The sequence below is a fragment of the Penicillium psychrofluorescens genome (genome assembly GCF_964197705.1).
Source record: "Penicillium psychrofluorescens genome assembly, chromosome: 3".
In the NCBI taxonomy this organism is placed as follows: Eukaryota; Fungi; Ascomycota; class Eurotiomycetes; order Eurotiales; family Aspergillaceae; genus Penicillium; species Penicillium psychrofluorescens.
Genome location: NC_133441.1, coordinates 64,976 through 78,733, shown reverse-complemented (window position 1 = coordinate 78,733; position 13,758 = coordinate 64,976). Strand labels below are relative to the sequence as shown.

The 13,758-nt window shown below is 47.4% G+C and overlaps 4 protein-coding genes across 4 annotated transcripts; 1 reads left to right on the top strand and 3 right to left on the bottom strand.

Moving 5' to 3' along the window:
- Nucleotides 1-105: 105 nt before the first annotated feature.
- On the bottom strand, nt 106-2,586 carry PFLUO_LOCUS4161 (uncharacterized protein; the record flags this gene model as incomplete). The annotated part of the gene is made up of 3 exons (XM_073781483.1): nt 106-588; nt 639-2,125; nt 2,313-2,586. 3 exons carry the CDS (start codon nt 2,584-2,586, stop codon nt 106-108), a joined length of 2,244 nt encoding a protein of 747 aa, XP_073638233.1.
- A 1,236-nt stretch (nt 2,587-3,822) lies between these two features.
- Nucleotides 3,823-5,178, bottom strand: PFLUO_LOCUS4160 (uncharacterized protein; the record flags this gene model as incomplete). Its single annotated transcript, XM_073781482.1, has 1 exon — nt 3,823-5,178. The coding sequence occupies one exon, from the start codon at nt 5,176-5,178 to the stop codon at nt 3,823-3,825; it is 1,356 nt and encodes a 451-aa protein (XP_073638232.1).
- A 3,152-nt stretch (nt 5,179-8,330) lies between these two features.
- On the top strand, nt 8,331-9,797 carry PFLUO_LOCUS4159 (uncharacterized protein; the record flags this gene model as incomplete). Its single annotated transcript, XM_073781481.1, has 5 exons — nt 8,331-8,426; nt 8,494-8,876; nt 8,931-9,242; nt 9,380-9,507; nt 9,562-9,797. 5 exons carry the CDS (start codon nt 8,331-8,333, stop codon nt 9,795-9,797), a joined length of 1,155 nt encoding a protein of 384 aa, XP_073638231.1.
- Nucleotides 9,798-11,617: 1,820 nt separating this feature from the next.
- PFLUO_LOCUS4158 (uncharacterized protein) lies at nt 11,618-13,136 on the bottom strand (the record flags this gene model as incomplete). The annotated part of the gene is made up of 2 exons (XM_073781480.1): nt 11,618-12,992; nt 13,042-13,136. 2 exons carry the CDS (start codon nt 13,134-13,136, stop codon nt 11,618-11,620), a joined length of 1,470 nt encoding a protein of 489 aa, XP_073638230.1.
- Between the last annotated feature and the right edge of the window lie 622 nt (nt 13,137-13,758).

Genomic DNA, 13,758 nt, shown 5'->3' with positions numbered 1-13,758 from the left:
TTGCAATTGTGAACTGTGGACTTCTAAAGAGCCCAGTGTGAGCAGCACCGGATACTCGTCGAAGAAGAGGCCGTTTGGTCAAGTGATTTCAAAAACCAACACGCTTTAAGCGCTCTTGTCAATGGTGTAATGCCCAGGGCTAGGGGGCAATTCACCCGTATCCCAGGCCTTTGGTTCTTTGCCCAGGACAAACTCCAAGGTGCCTCCATTCGCAATATCATCATGGCTCAGCCAGCTCTTATTCCACTTTTTCCCATTGATCTTCAGACTCTGTACATACATGGCATTATCGCTTTGATGATGTACAGAAATCTTGAGCAACTTGCCTTCCACACCAACCTTCATTTCGATGTTGGTAAACATTGGCGCCAGAATGAGATAGATGGGTTGTGTCACCACCGGATATAGGCCGACCATCGACCAAATCATCCAAGAGTCTACGGCACCAGAGTCGGAGTTGCCGGGTAGGCCCGACGGTCCGTTGCTGTAGTATGCATCGAGAATCTCTCTGCTGCGCATCACTGATTTGTGCTGTCTTTGAGGTAGGTAGTTGTACAAAAACGGAGTTGCGAAGCTAGGTTCATTGCCCTGGAATGTGTCAATATTTGCAATCGTAAATTCACCGCACGGTAGCTTACTGGATTGAAGAGAGTGTTTCCAACGCCGTTCAACGATCCACTGCCCACGCCACCTGTCTTTAGTCCCGGGATAAACATCGCGTCGAGACGTCTCTCCGTAGTATTAGGCCCACCCATGAACTTGATCAGGCTTTTCATATCAAATGGAACAGTCCAGGTGTATTCCCACCCTAGGGCTTCATAGGTATAGCCTCCAAACTCGCAGTATCCGGGGCATACTGCGGGATCGTAGGACGGGTCTCGTGTTCCGTTGGAAAAAAGGGGTGCTACAAATCCGGAAAAGTTCTTGCTTTTGAGAGATGGATCCCACTGATGCTGCCAGCCTGCAGAACGCTTTAGGTACTTCTGATAGTCGTGGGGAGAAACTTTCTTGGCAACTTGAGACACTGCGAAGTCATTGAGCGAGTATTCAATTGTGCGGCTGACGCTGCGATCGAAATACGGTGTCAAGTAGCCGTACTGAAGCCAATCTGACAAAGCACCTCTGCCTTCAAGAGTGCTACCAGTTGGGTCACCAGTATCATAGTTATTCCAGGGAATCAGCTCGGCATTTGTCTTCATGGCTGCGTATCCATCCTTCCAATTAATACCTCCCGTGAGTCCCTTGACAAAGGCATCCGCGAGAACGTTATCTGAATTACTTCCGCCCTGCACCTGTCCGTTAGCATTTCCAGATCGACCATCCGGCATGAACTGCTCGTGTCTCCAAATATCAATAAGAGACCTAATCATGCCAATAGAGTGATCCGTGGCAATCAGTGTCCACAGGCTATTGAGGCAGCGGAAAGTATCCCAAATGGCAAAGTAATCATCATAAGAGGGCTCAGCTGTCTCCCAGTTTGCATTTTCGCCGGTGCGGTTGGTGGGCATCAGATGCGTGTGATAGAGACCGGTATAAAACATCTGAAGTCGCGTGTCATTTTTAAAATCGGTAGTAGTGATCGTTTTCATGACCTTTTCCCAATCGTCTTCCGCTTCAGAAACAGTCTTATTGAAGTTCCAGTGAGGAACTTCTTCGTCGATGTATCCGCAAGCATTGTCCGTAGACTTGAACGAGATACCGACTTTAGACTGCAGCTTTTTGCAATCCGATGGGAACGTGAACACTGCGCCGACTCTCTTACCGTACTGGTAATATTCAGGGCCACCTCTCACTGATGATTTGTTGGAAAATGTTGGCTGGGCGTTCAATCCCGCTGGAGTATAAGGATCGGTATAAGGGCCAGTGAACAATTTGTAAGATTCCGGGTCATGATCGAAGCGTCCACAAAAGTAGATCTTGTAGTTAGGGATGTGACTGAATGTCCCCCTATAAGCTCCCCATCCCTTATAGGTCGTTCCGTCTGTCGAGGCTTGAATTTCCCCATTGGTGTACCATTGCGCCTGGTTTCCTCCTCCGAAGGATGGCAAATAGTGAGAGACATCCACCAAGACGTGCGACTCGCTTGCATGTTCCGGAAGGAATGTATTTGAGGAAACCAACATGGCTAGTAGCGGAAAGCTCAGTAGCCAGGCCATTATGGAAAGATGATCGGAAGTACCCAACTGAAGCCGAGTCGTTCATTTCAGTTGAACGTGGTTGCATATAGGTCATATTGTCAACTACATTAACCCCTTCCAGAGTCAACAACGGCATTTGAGAAACAACGCCGTACGTTGGACCTCCTCCGGTACCTGACACATGGGTTAACGAGAACGCGGTGACATTGCCATCTGGAAGGTAGCCCGCATTGGCTCCGATACTGGAGTTGAAAGTTGCAACATCCGGACCGAGCTTGACCATACCGAAGGGAACAACTGCTCCAGGAAAGACATTGCCTCCATTGTAGCCAGTCCCTGGCACGGTACCTTGAGTGCCAATGAATGGGTCGACATATTTATGGAGCTGCGCAGAGGCACGGCCAGCGGCTAACACAGCTAACAGCACCGTGTTGCTCTTCGGGAGCATCTTGGAAAAGCAAATGATTTATTTTCACTTGAAATGATTCTCCAGTAGAAACCAGCCCCCTTTAATGGCCGAGCTTTCCATCCGCACGACCTTGAACACTTGCGGCCGGACTGTTAACCAGGCTTGGCGATGTTGCTCGGAAAATCCTATTCTGGAATCTCCGAGACTCCTTGGATATGCCCTGCATGATTAATATCCTATTTCAGACTATGCACCCTTTGGTACTGATCTTCAAGCGACCGGTAGGCACGGCCTCATTTGGACTTCCCCGCAAATATTATCCCCGCGGCGGATACTTCGGGCGCATCTGAGTCCCAAGCAATGGTCAGACTACTCTTCAGGCAAGGAGACCTTCAATGTCTAGTGAGCAACCAGATTTGGGTCATAGCGGTACACTAACAAGATGCTGGTACTAAGATACTCACATTGAGCAAACACGTTCACATTATCGCTTACCTATATCATTTGACTCAACATGCTCTTGAGCTTGGACCTTGAGAAACTAATTGTCGCATCTGCAACTACCTGACTAGCTTCCATACGCCACATGCCACACCGCAAGCCTGACTTCGGACATTACTTACCCGAGCGCTGATCCTTAGAAAGCATGCAATCACAGTTTTTCTAGAGACGTGCGGGGATTTTGTGTTGGCTTTATGTCCGATCCGAACAGGGTCTAGTAAATGGCGCTCTGATCTATGTCGTCAAGGTCTGACATGAAATTTCGACGACGAGCGTCATGAGTTTTCATTTTGAGATATGAATTTTGCCTCTGTGGAAGCATATTGAACTGTAGCAGAGACTGTGAAGCCACCGTCTCCTTATCTACTCTCAGGTACTTCTTGATTGTTTTCTGCGACTGCTTTGGCACATATGGCAGATGCATTGTTATGGCCTTTGAACAATATGAGGTTACCATGAATCCCAATGGGGAAATCACGGGGACTCCTCCAGGATTTCCTGAGACCTACATAAATGCTAGCGCCACGTGATTGTGTGGACGTGTGGACGTGTGGACGTGATAGTAGGTTGTAGCATAAACGAGATGCAACGTGTCTGGGTAAGTATGATAACGCTCATCCACGATACAACATGGAAAACTAGAATTGTCCCCCTAGCGGCCTCATTACTCTTGCAGCTATTGACTCAAGCACAATTCATTTCTTCCCCTTTATTTTTATGAGCAATAGTAACTGTTGCCGTGCTGGTGAAATTAAAGTCCCATAACGAATATTATTACACTTGCGGTGTTAAGCCAGTACACTGGAAACCAATTGGCTGGCTTACGTTACTGCAAAGATACGCCGGCGTGACACCATTCACGGCCAACCCCACATTGTCAAGCTCGATACCGGGACAAGGCGTCCTGCTTGAACACTGGAGACTAACCACGTCCTTCGTGATCAAACTACCGTCAACATTGCTGAATGTAACATCTGAGACGGAGAAATTGCTGGAATCACAAGCTGGCCCCGACCCAACGTGGCCCAGGCAACTCGATATCTGGAACATTTGCTGTGCGTCACCAAGAGTGATGTTCGTGAATGTAATATTATGGATTCGGCCAGTACCTCCTCCACCACCATTAGGAGGGTATCCACTTGGGGTACCAGACCAAATTTTCACGTAGCCGGCAAACCATGTCCCGTCGAAAGTTTGAATGTTACGAACAGTGACATTGACAATTTGGTCGTACTCTCCCGCATACTGTCCAATGGAGCCGAGAGCTACACCAATACCACGGTAAAAGCTGCAATCTTCGATGAGGATATTGGTGCTGTTGGTCTTTTGCGAAATGCTGTCATCACCATTTTGGACAACCCAACGCACGAAAGTGATGTTGTCGGAATATATAGTGTCCGCGCCGTCAGTATTTTGGTTCAGTCGCAGGCTCTGACTTTCGTTACCAAGATATGTACTATTGACGTAGATGTCTTGAAGCAGAACGTTATGGCTATACATCAATGTCATGGTCCACATCTGACTCTGTTCAAATCGCATTCCCTCAACCACCGAATTGTTCAGGCCCCACCAGGTGATGGCGTGAGGGCGTCCGGGGTAGTTGCTCTGGTGGCCTGCAAAATCATACCATACTTGACCGTTGCCATTGAAGACGCCATAGCCGTTTCCATGCCACCATACTGAGTCTCCGCCGAAGAAGAAGGCCGAAGATTGATTCTGGAAGCCGATCGGGATGGAATTGTTTAACCAATAATCAATATCTGTTGACCAGACCAGGGTTCCTCGGACATCCACTTCGACATTTCTGAGGCCCGTGATGTGCATGACACTGTTGACATGGTATGTTGTGTTATCAAAAACTACTTTACCATTGCGGCCACAACGTTCGAAGGCTTCGATGATGTAAGGCGCTGCGTCTCCCCCGTCTCCAGGGCTATAGACATGGCAGATATGAGGTCGGCTATGATCTGGTGGGAAGTGCCAGGGACTGCCGGGATAGTAAGATGGCGTCTGGCTGTAAGGCACAGGGGCATAGTGGTTATGGGGCGAGCCGTGGTAGGAGACCTTATCAGCTAGCACAATGGAGCCAAAGAAGCGGATCAGCAAGAGAAGTTTCTGCAACAACTTCATGGTGTTAAGAAATGTAATCGAGCGGTGAAATTCCACAAATTTGGGACACCTAGGGCAATATCCCGTCTTCATATATAATTTAAGGCATAACTATCACCTGTAGTTAAAACTCTGCCATCAAAACCTGGCTTGCTACGAAGTTCCGAGTCGTTTGTTTCTTTCCTAATGCATCCCGGATCTCGGAGTAAACAGGCATGGTAATTTAAGCTCTCGTGTCCCATCATAGTTTATTGCTGATCTAATGTTTCATCGCCCGTGTCCGTTTCCCAATCCGTCCCGGACCTCGGAGTAAACAAGCATGGTAACGTAAGCCCTTTTGTCCCCTCACAGTTTATTGCTGATCTAATGTTTCCCACTCCGTATAGAAGATGCCAATTTCTGAGACTCTGGGGTAATTAACCAGTGAATAGTTCATTTGCCTGACGTAGCTTGCTTTAGATTCAGTCGCTATGCGAGCATTCGCCCCGGCCCCGTTGACAAGAAAGCCAGTTTTCAGTTCACCGATACATAAAAAGCCTAGCTGACTAGGGAATGTAGTACTTCCCTACTACTACTTATAGAAATTTTAAATTCTAAAAATATTAATGATTATAGCGATAAGAAGGTTAGGTTAGGGCGGTATAGGTCTCTATAATTTGTGATTTCTGCGGTATATCGCTAAAGGAACAACGCGCTTCGGATATGGGTGTTGGCTGAACCGTGCAGCCCTATCCTCATTCCTGGTAACCTTCACAGCAAATATCGGAAGCTTTCTATCTCGTGGTCGGTCTTGTTTGACAGCTCGTCCTCCAGTTCTTCCGCCTCGGTCACTTGGCTCGGCGATCCATACAATCGGTTTCGCCGACGGTTTTCCCATACGTAAAAGCCATAGAGACAGACGAGGAAAAAGATTCCAAAGACCAATCCCGACATTGCTGCTTTTATGCCAGTCTGTCGAGCCTTGGCATCTCAAAGTCCAAAAAGCGAAGAGGGGTAATATGATTACTCACTGGATATGCTGGTTCCTCTGAGGGGATGAAAAATTGAGGCCCAACAATATTTCCGACACAATACGCCACAAACATTAGGGCACTAATGGTGCTCTTCTTCGTGAATCCAGCCACGTTCGAGCTGATTATGCTGAGTGATAGGGGAATGTTTGCAACAAAAGCCGTTTGTAGGCAGAGACCTGCCATCTTACCCGCGCGGTTCTCATCGTCTAGCTTCCAAATAAGGATCAAACCAACCATTGAAAGTACCGCGTTAAGCATCGTCATAAATAATCGACTGGAGTTAACAAAACTTGCAACCCCAGAGGTAAGAATAATATAGACGAGTTGCGCAGCTCCAATTGGCATCTGGATGAGAAGGGCTTTAAGATCTGAGAACCCAAACCCGGCAACAATGATAGCCTGGAAACTGGTTATACCTCCATTACACAAGTTCACACAAAGCGTATAAAGCACGAGAAACCAAGTTTGGGGATCTTTGATGGCCATTAAGACTTGATTTCTCTTGAAATTTCCCACATCGAGAACGCCAGTTTTGTTCTTTAGAGTTCGTTTCAGGGCAATGGCCTTCTCGGCTTGGGTTAGGAACATCACCTTGGCTGGTGAGTCGGGTAGAAATGCAAAGAGGACGAATGCATAAACAGAAGTAACGGCGCCTAAAATCAGGAACAATAGCTGCCAAGTCTTAAGGGAGGTGCTGCTAATCTCCCCAATTCCATAGGCGATAACTCCGCCAATCACTGTTGCAATCGAATTTCCAATGAACCAGGCTGCCTGCCGCACCGGCTGTTCCTCTCTCTTGTAGAACATACCCGTGATTAGGGCAAATCCAGGAGCAATAGATGCCTCTCCCATTCCAAGGAAGAACCTTGCTACCATCAATCCACCGAAAGAGGTACAGGCAGCATGGCACATAAGAATTCCCCCCCATACGAAGACAGCAAAACTCAGGTACTTTCCGAGCGGAAGTTTTACCACAAGGTAGGAGCTTGGCCAGCTCCAGGCAAAGTATCCGAAGTAGAAGATAGCCGATGCCCAATTATACTGCGTGGACTGGAGGCCCTATTTAAGAGATATAATCACTCAGTTTTCGTTTCTTTTTTCCCCCTAGTAAATGGGGGCAGAAAGGCAGAAAGAATATACCAAGTCTTCTCGAAGATTAAATAATGTTGCCTGGCCGAGAGCCAGTTTGTCCATAAACTGTAGCATATAGCAAAACCCCATTAGGGGAATCAGGCTGATCTTCTGTTTAGAAATAGGGTGCATCATGCGGTGTCGATCAGGACTCACAAAAGATCGAGCTTCCATAGAATTCTTCGCTCCATTTCCGGAGTGGCATTAACCTCAAGCATCCCGCCGACACAGGCATCCTGGGAAATAACATCAGAGTCAATCTTTAGTTTGCTCATCTCGGATACGACGTCGTTAGGAACGGGCTGTTGTTTCTCCATGCTGCGCGATTCATCAAAGCAATTCGAATCAAGTGATGTCGCAAGAATTTGCCACGACAGATGGACAATATATAACTAAACTCTGGGGTAAATGGGGTTCCGGGGTCCCCAAAGTACGATCCAGGAATTTTGCTCTGGTGGTCGACTTTGTTAAACATAGATTGGATGGCGAGCTCCAAATCCTTTAAGAGACAACGGTTAATCTTTTCGGCAGTTCAAGTCTTCGCTAATGCTCTTGAGGACAGATAGAAATAATCCTGGCGACACTAGGGTTCAGCTTCGGCAGACTAGCCAATTGCAAGCGTCGCGTCGGCAATTTCTTTTCTGTCATCCGCCATCGGTAAACGCCGATTTTCCTATCGCCTCGCAAGAAACCATGTGTTAGTGGAACTGATTATGGATCTCTCCCTGTACCCCGCAAACTCATTGGCGTGGGGTGACCCACCCCGGTGTTGCCGACGACCAGCTATTCGTTCATTGTTGGTTGTGGGGGGTTTTTTCACACGGTCAAAAACTTCCCGGCCTCCACGCATAAAGGCTTGGCTACCAGATTGAGTATAGTAAGCGGATAAACGAATAAGTCGAAGGAAAAGCGAAGAGAAGAGCTGATGGGTGAAGTCCAGTGTTGGATTAAATACGTCCAGCCTTCTGTCGTAAACAGAACTTATATGGAGAACTTCGACCGCATAGCTCTACTGATCCTCCAATAAAGATGACTCTGTCGACCATAGATATTGATGACGTCCAATTATACGTGGATTCCGCACTCGAGACATTGGCAGGATCATTACGAGACTTGAACCACGAGGTATCTTCTCCACTACGTGCACCCTTTACCTAGCTGGCAGCTGACGCATTGGTATGTTGGGTGCTAGATCTGGTCACACCCGGAACTTGCGTATGAGGAGCATCATGCTCATGATCAAATCTGCAAATTTCTTGAAAACCAGGGATTCCAAGTCACCCGCCATGCCTATGGCATTGCCACATCATTTGAAGCTTTGAGTGGATTAGGTGGACGATTAATCAACTTCAACGCAGAATATGATGCTCTTCCAGATATTGGACATGCCTGTGGCCACAACCTCATCGCCACTAGCAGCACCGTTGCCTTCCTCGCCCTATCGTTCATTTTGAAAAAGTATAGCATTCCTGGTCGGGCACAGTTGCTAGGCACCCCGGCTGAGGAGAATGGGGGCGGAAAGGCTAAGCTTATAGATGCGGGGGCCTACAAAGGAGTTGACATCTCCCTCATGGGGTATGTTTCTATAGTCTAATTCATATGTAGGTCGTCTACTAACTCTACTAATAGTCACGGTGGGCCTAAGAGACTATTCCCGGGGCAAGAACCATCAGATGGTATTGCGGGCACGTTCATGAATGCTCGTAAAAGGATCAATTGCGAGTTCACCGGCAAGAGTGCCCATGCAGGTGGCAATCCGTGGGATGGGATCAACGCTCTAGATGCTTTGGTATCCTCATACAACAATGTTGCAGTATTGCGACAGCAGCTCCTACCAGAGCAACGCATCCACTGCGCCTTTCTAGAAGTCCCTACTGTTGCAAACATCATCCCTTCGTTCACCAAATCATTTTGGCAGGTTCGTAGTCCGTCGCTCAAAGGGTAAAATACTCTGGTTTCGAAGGTACGCAATTGCATGGAGGCTGGGGCACTGGCTACAGGTTGCCAGGTTAAAATATCCGAGTATGTCAAACAAATCCACTTTCAAAATGCCACTCCGATACTGACATGTTTGAAAGGGAGGAGCTGTACACGGATGTCCTGCTGAACGACACTCTTTGTGAGCAGTATCAAGTCCACATGGGGCGATATGGTCGCAAGGTGCTCAAGCGCCACGACAAGGTTATGACGGCGTCTTCAGATATCGGTAAACCCCCCTGAATGATCTTGTCAAGCGCAGCAGGACTGATGCTGGAGATAGGCAATGTCAGCTATATGACTCCCACGCTTCATACCAACTTCGGGATCCCAACCCAGGAAAACTCGTTCCCGCACCACCCCACATTTGCCGCTGCGGCTGGCACAGACGAGGCCCATGCCGAGGCACTGATTGTGGGCAAGTCGCTAGCCCTAATCGGGTGGGACATGCTCACGAACGAGGGCCTCTATGAGAAGGCGCGGCAGCAATGGCAAGAGGAGATTGCCCGAGCAAATTAGATACCATAGCATGAATAAATTTACGCGTTCAGCTCCATAGTACCTCTTCTGACAGGGAACTGTAGGAGGTCGGTCCTGTGTTGAGGAAACTACTTCCCGAGAAACAAATATAAAGCCTCGTCAAAGCCAATCATGGCAGAGTTAGGTGGATTAGATCTATACGACGATTATATATACGAATAGATTCACCAAAACTCTCTCGAGGAAGTAGCTTAATATAGCGGACGTTAGATTGATTATTAATTAAACCTAGAGTCTAGGAATAGTCTTATTTTTGCCCTATTTAAATAGATAGCTAAGTAGGCATATCAGAGTAGAATTCCGACTAGTAATTTACTAGGATCTATCTACTATATCCTTAATCACCTAATCTCTTATATAGACTCTGGGCGTCTAGTACAATTTCTGTATTCTAGCAGTTTTTCTGCTTTTTACGCCCTATAAATTTAGGCATGATAGCTAGACTGAATATCATCGTTTTCATCATTGTAAGTTCTGACTACCTAGTAGACTTACTAGTGAACACGCTTATTGTGCACTTCCACTTTTGGTGCTATGATCTGATTCTGGTGAAGATCAAGAACACGTCTTACGCTACGTCTTATTTCAGATGAGATCTGCTTTTCGAAGGAGGAGGTAAGTGTTTCCAAACAAATTAATCAGTTTCACCCGGTTAGCGCTTCCGTGCCAAAAATGCCGGCGAAGTGCAGCGAGCGCGAAGGAAGCGCGTCTTACGACACGTCTGGCCCTGCCGTTCCCGACGCAGCACCGATTCTACCCACCACGAGGTCGGGCCTTGTTCGCCAGGCTCCAGGGACTGCAGCCGCGCCAGGGATTGTTGCAGAAAGAAAAGATGGGACGGACAGCGCGCACTGGACTGGGCCTCACACGAAGATGCTCTATGATTGCTAGATTGGGATACTCCTCGATTCTAACGCAGCTCCACACGGGTCATGCAAGACTCAACGGGTATCTTCATCGAATGAGCCAAAGTGATGCGATCTGTGCGAATGTGGCAGCGAGCGCGAAAAGGTCCCGCATTTCCTGTTTCGTTTTACACCATGGAACGAGCAGCGTCGCACAATGATTGAAGCAGCGGGCCTAGACTTCGGCTGTCTGCCACAGATGCTAGGTGCTAAACCTGGGAGCGCAAGGGAGGCTAATCCGAATGGAAGAGCATGGAAGCCCGACATCTAGATAATCAGAGCTGGTGTCGCGCTCGCAATGGAGACAGAATGGCTGGCTCCTGGAGCGTGAAGAAGAATAGGCTCTGAAACGAAGACGGGGTAGTGGTCACGCTATCAAATATACATGTTTAACGGTGCAGCGCACACTAGCTAGGGGGCTACATACGACCCAAGTCGTGAAAAGCCTGGTAAATTAATGATAATAATGATAGAGGGCAATGCTATAGCCGGAAGTTGAATGTATGAATATGGCCTATATTCGCATTCAATTATTCTCTTCAGAGCCCTCACTGCGCCACAAGGAACACCTCGCATTGATGAAAATGACGTAACAGGATACACGGTTTAAAAAGGTAATTGCATCTTAATTTGCTAGCCTAGCTTGGGCTGAGATATACGTTAAAATGGCTCGCATTTCTCAGCAAGTAGGTTTTGTGCTAGAGGGGAAGGAATTCCGGACGTGCTCATACAATTAATTATTTGTGAAATTTGGACTCCATCATATGCGTCCAAGATAGAGCCAATTAGTTAGAAAAGAGATGTCACGCACCGAAGGCACATTATATGAAATACTCCAAACTTGACATAACAATTGAAAGTCGAATTATGCTGCGCGATAGAAGTCTAAGCTGCTCACAGTACAAAATAGGCCTCCAAAGGCAGCTGGCGGCTGCTACTACCCACGCGAATCGTATAATTCCCTGGATCAAGTCTCCATTTCTGGTTTTCAGTATCCCAGACACTAAGATCGCGTCTATTAAGTGAAAATTTATAGGTGGCACTGGCACCTGCGTGGATCCGCTTCTTGTCAAAGCCACGGAGTTGCTTTAAGGGCGCACCGGTTTGCCCTGCACTTGGATTGGAGAGATACAGCTGGGCCACTTCAGCTCCCTCAACAGAGCCAGTGTTCGCCACCTCAACTTGAACATTGGCCAGGACCTTCCACAGATCTTCTTGTCCGCCTTGGGAGATAGCACCGGTTGGATATAGTGGCAAGCTCTGGCGTTTAGTGTTTCTAATGAGAAGTTTTGAATATTTAAAGTTGGTGTAGGAAAGACCGTAGCCGAACTCAAACCGAGGAGTCATGTTCATTGCATCGAAGCGTCGATAGTCAAAAAGAGAGCCCTCAGAGAAGTTTGCCTGAGGAAACAGGCTAAACTGTCCCTCAGGTTGATCTGGATAAAGAAGTGGCCCATACTGAGTTTCATTCATGGCTACCGTGTAAGGAAGTTTGCCAGAGAAGTTCTCACGCCCATAAAGCAAGTCGACTAATGCTTTCCCAGAAAATTGTCCTGGAAGATGAGCAAAAATAACCGCTGTTACGTTTTCATTGTCGTACCAATCGGGATTGAGCAAACCGGTGCCAGCGTTGTGGCTAACCACAATAGTATTTTTGCACGTTTTTGCCACGTTCTGGATCAAGGCGCTGGTATAATCGCTCTGGATGGCAGGTCGGTCGAAGTCCTCGCTTCCATAAAGATTTGTAAAGACAAGGCAAGCCTCAGATGAAGAAGATACAGTTGGTGAACTCGTAGTAAAATCGTAAAATATCGCCGTATCATCTTCGAATGCTTGTTGCATAAGTGCATCCATTGGCGAGCTAAGCAAAGAGCCCGTGGATGCACCAGAGCCACCACCGCTATAGAGAGTACCATTGATGGCAATCGGTCGATATTCCGACGCAGGAACTGGTCCAATAGTGGGTAAAATCACACCATTGAAGTCGTAGGGGGAGTATCCCAGGTCCCATGTCGAATCAAATGAGCCTCTGTCGACTGATCTTGCTGAGAATCCAAACACAGAGATTACCTTTGGCCTTTTCAGAGGTAGGGCTCCTTCGTTTTTAAGAAGAACGTGACCCTCCACCGCACCCTGATACAACACGTTCTTGAATGCCGGATTGCGTGCGTCCACTGGCGTGTGGGGTGCAGATACATCAGCAGGCATTCCGAATCCAGGGTTGGGAATGAGTTTGTCCTGGCCGAGTTGATACCAAGAAGCAAGAATTCTATGCCAAAATTAGCCACGAAGATTTTCGGGCCATGATAATTTCTTACCTGGTTACCATATCTGTGACCCTTGATTCAGGAACCGAACCATTTTTGACGGCTTCGGTCAGATTGGGTCCCCAAAATCCGGAACTATCCGGCATCGAAAGATCTAAGCCCGCCAGACTAGAAGCAACTCCACCATGAATTGCGTCCCAGTCGGTCACAACAAATCCCTATAAAAATGAGTAACTTGAAAAATTCAAATGGCAAAATTTTTTTTTAATAATCACCTGGAAACCAAGCTCCTCTTTAAGCAACCCATTCAGCGTTTTACTATTCTGACAAGCGTACGAATTGTTGATCCGCTGATAAGAGCACATGATGCCGGCAGAGCCTGCATAAACAGCATCCTGGAACGGCCTATAATGAGGTGAGCATTTCCCCGATAATAATTGACGAAAAACGCCCACCAGAGGTACATCTCATGCATTGTTTTATCATCAATATTGGAAGAGATTGATGACAGGTTCCCCACAGGTTTTCTTGATGTCTCTTGTTCATTTCCAATGAAGTGCTACTCGAAAGTTAATGATATTTCAGAGCTGTCTTCATGTACTGGGCTTTTTACCTTCGTGACTGCGCCCACTCCGGTGGATTGGATACCCCGGATAGACTCGGATACGAGGACTCCAGCAAGATAGGGATCAGAAGAAAAGCCCTCCCAAATCCGTCCCGATGTCACAGTGCGCCCAAGCGGTCCGACCACTGGTCCGAGAACGAAGT